This window comes from Myotis davidii, unplaced genomic scaffold (genome assembly GCF_000327345.1).
Source record: "Myotis davidii unplaced genomic scaffold, ASM32734v1 scaffold415, whole genome shotgun sequence".
Lineage (NCBI taxonomy): Eukaryota > Metazoa > Chordata > Mammalia > Chiroptera > Vespertilionidae > Myotis > Myotis davidii.
The window spans coordinates 3807018-3810352 of record NW_006287951.1 but is presented as its reverse complement, the minus strand read 5'-3'; the positions used below and the strand labels follow the sequence as shown (position 1 = coordinate 3810352).

General features: G+C 39.7%; 1 protein-coding gene across 9 annotated transcripts in view; it reads left to right on the top strand.

The window, feature by feature from the left end:
• The window catches only part of STAG1 (stromal antigen 1), a 336264-nt gene that overhangs the window by 248485 nt on the left and 84444 nt on the right, over nucleotides 1-3335 (top strand). For all 9 annotated transcript variants that reach the window (XM_006759813.2, XM_006759812.2, XM_015561382.1 and 6 more), the window contains one exon: nucleotides 2005-2119. In XM_006759813.2, the coding sequence (XP_006759876.1) occupies nucleotides 2005-2119 (115 nt within the window). The remainder of the gene's footprint in view (nucleotides 1-2004; nucleotides 2120-3335) is intronic.

The following is a 3335-nucleotide window of genomic DNA, read 5'->3' as shown; positions in this document are numbered from 1 at the left end:
GGTGAATTGTGCTGCTATGAACATAGGGGTGCATATATCCTTTCTGATTGGTGTTTCTGGTTTCTTGGGATATATTCCTAGAAGCGATCACAGGGTCAAATGGGAGTTCTATTTTTAGTTTTTTGAGGAAACTCCATACTGTCTTCTATAGTGGCTGCACCAGTATGCATTCCCACCAGCAGTGCATGAGTGTTCATTTTTCTCCACATCCTCTCCAGCACTTGTCATTTGTTGATTTGTTGATGATAGCCATTCTGACAGGTGTGAGATGGTACCTCATTGTTGTTTTGATTTGCATCTCTCGATAATTAGTGACTTTGAGCATGTTTTCATATGTCTCTTGGCTTCTAGAGGATATATTGATTGATTGTTTTGGGGTGTTTTTTTTTCGAGGGAGGGGTTTAGAGAGAGAGAGAAAGAGAAAAGTATCCATCGATTGCCTAAGCATGTGCCCTGACCGAGAATCGAACCCACAACCTTTTGGTGTACAGAACACTCCAACCAACTGAGCCATCTGGACAGGGCCATGATTACGTTTTTTTAAAAATGCATGCATGCGCATACACTCATGGTTGTTTGTAGTCTATTTTATGAGCTTAACCAAGTATCCAAGAAAAATAGTAAAATGTATGTGAAATGAATATCTTAATGTCATCAAAAATTCTACATTTTAATGTTTTAAATATTAGCTAATTTCTTAGTACCTCATATTTATATACAGTAAATGCAATTATCCAAATTTGTACATTTGTTCCCCTCTGAAAGCCACTCAAATAAGGAAAACTTTCTTTTAAACCAGTATGATAGCTATGCCAATATACTTCAAGATAATACTCTAGTCTTCTCCCCCTGCCATAAACTATCTCCGCCCCTATCCAAATATTCAACTTCTCTGTACTAATTTTCTACTTGAGATTGATTTATTTTTATGACACATGAAATTTTTTTTCTTTGAGAGAGTATGTTTATTTAAGCTGGAACTGTTGGATCAAGGAAGGGTTTAGATGGAAGAAGCAACAGAAGAGCTACGTGAGGCTGCTTTAGCTCACTGGGAGTCAGAAACAAGGGGGCCTTGAAGACAGGTTCAGGGGGTTAGACCCAGACAAGCTGCTGCTTCCTCTTGCTCCCCTGAAATTATTCTTCCTTCAGTTATTTAGCCTGTCCTCTAATAGGCCCATTGTGATGTCCATATCTAAATTAGGACACTCCATATCCCCTTCCCTAGTTCCTCATTTTTCCTTATAACAACTGAGAAAACTATATATTTATCTATTTATCTTTATCCACCAGAGCAAGAGCTCAATGAAAGCAGCCGTTTTGTCTTTGTTCACTGTTATATCCCTTTTACCTGGAGCCATACCTGGGATTAAGGCACCTTTGGCAGTCTTTAAATTTTGCTAGAATAAATCTTACTAACAAATAAAAATTTTGAGGTCATTTCTTTGTCATATTTTAGAAGTTTTGTTGCTAAGTGGTATATTTATAAATTTAATGTTTATGTCATTTTACTCAATACTATTGAGCTAGTTGAGTACTGTTTTTAGGTAATAGGCTAATAAGTACAAAAGAATGCAAGAAGTAATGACTAAAAGTATTCATTTTTAAATTATCGATGGAACATTTGGTTAAATGCTGTAATTACTTGACTTTGAAATCAATATTTAAGGAAGTAGAACTTTAAAATTATATACTCTATATATCTTTCATATAAGAAAAAAATAGTTTCTATTTTTTATAAATATTTGAATAATTAGTCATCAGTAAAAAAGCTTCCTTTTACACTTTATATATGGTTGAACTGTATGAAATTGTTCAGGTCTAAACCTCTTTTTTATCTATAAAAATATCAATTACATACTTGTGTTGAAATAAATCAGTAACCTGATCTCTGATATATATGTATTTTTTTATTCACACCAAAATAATTTTTGTACAGTGAAGGAAAAGATTAAAATTTATATCTATATAAATTTCTGATGTTCTTGTTTTGTTACTTATTACCAGGCTGTTTAGCAGACATGACCCACAAGCAGAAGAAGCGTTAGCAAAAAGGAGGGGAAGGAACAGTCCGAATGGAAATCTCATTAGGATGCTGGTTCTTTTCTTTCTTGAAAGTGAGGTAAATTTTAAACACAACTATTTTGTTTTTGTTTGTTTTGGAATTCAAATTAAATATAATTGTCATTAAATTTTTGTAGTTAATTTGTACCAGAATTTGGGTTCTTGGGTTCCCAAGAATGAACGAGAAACCACAGTGTAATTTTCATACCTATTTTATTAAGCATATGCTTGAGCACAAAGGGGACAGCACAGAGGAAAGGAAGGTCCTCTGAACTGCCTGCGGGGAGGGTGAAGGCGACTGGGGAGTGGCTCTGCTTGGCTGATTGTGTAAGCTGGGGGCAAAGCGGGTTTGCATGAAAAGACAAACTTTTTAAAAAGGTGGGCTTGTGGAATTTTCCATGTCAGGGTAAGAAAAGTAAGCAGTTAGAAGAGAGAAAATTCTGCTTCTTTTTTCTTCTTACTTTTTTTTTTTTTTTTTTTTTTATCTTTCTGGCCACCTGGTCTTAACATGGCTTTCTGGCCACTATTTTTATTCCTGGGCCCAAGTCCCTCTACTGTCTCAAATCGATGTTTTTTAATCAAATGAAAATAAGCCTGTTTCTTACCAAATTGCCTCCAAAGATTGCCTGATTATGGAATCAGTACTCTACCTTTTATGGGTATACTAGAGGCCCGGTGCACGGATTCGTGCACCGGTGGGGTCCCTCGGCCTGGCCCACAGGTATTGGGCCAAATCCGGCTCTTCAACATCCCCCAAGAGGGTGCAGGTCAGGCCAAGGGACCCCACCAGTGCACAATTGGAGCCGGGGAGGGACCACGGGAGGGCTCCAGTGCGTGTCCAGCCCATCTCACTCAGTCCCAATGGAGCCAATCAGGGCTGGTCAGCCGGGGAAGGAGAGTGGAAGGGCTCCAGGGTGTGTTTGGCCCATCTCGCCCAGTCCTGATCCGCCAGAACCCAGCAGCAAGCTAATCTATTGGTTGGAACATCTGCCCCCGGTGGTCAGTGCGTGTTATAGTGACTGGTTGAATGGTCGGACACTTAGCATATTAGGCATTTATTATATAGGACTAGAGGCCCAGTGCACAAAAATTTGTGCACTCAGTGGGGGGAGAGTCCCTCGCCCGGCCTGTGCCCTCTCGCAGTCTGGGACACCTCGGGAGATAACAACCTGCTGACTTAGGCCCGCTCCCGGGTGGCAGAGGGCAGGCCCAATCCCTAGGTGCAGCCCCTTGTCGGGCTCAGAGCAGGGCCAATTGGGGATTTGGGGCGCCGC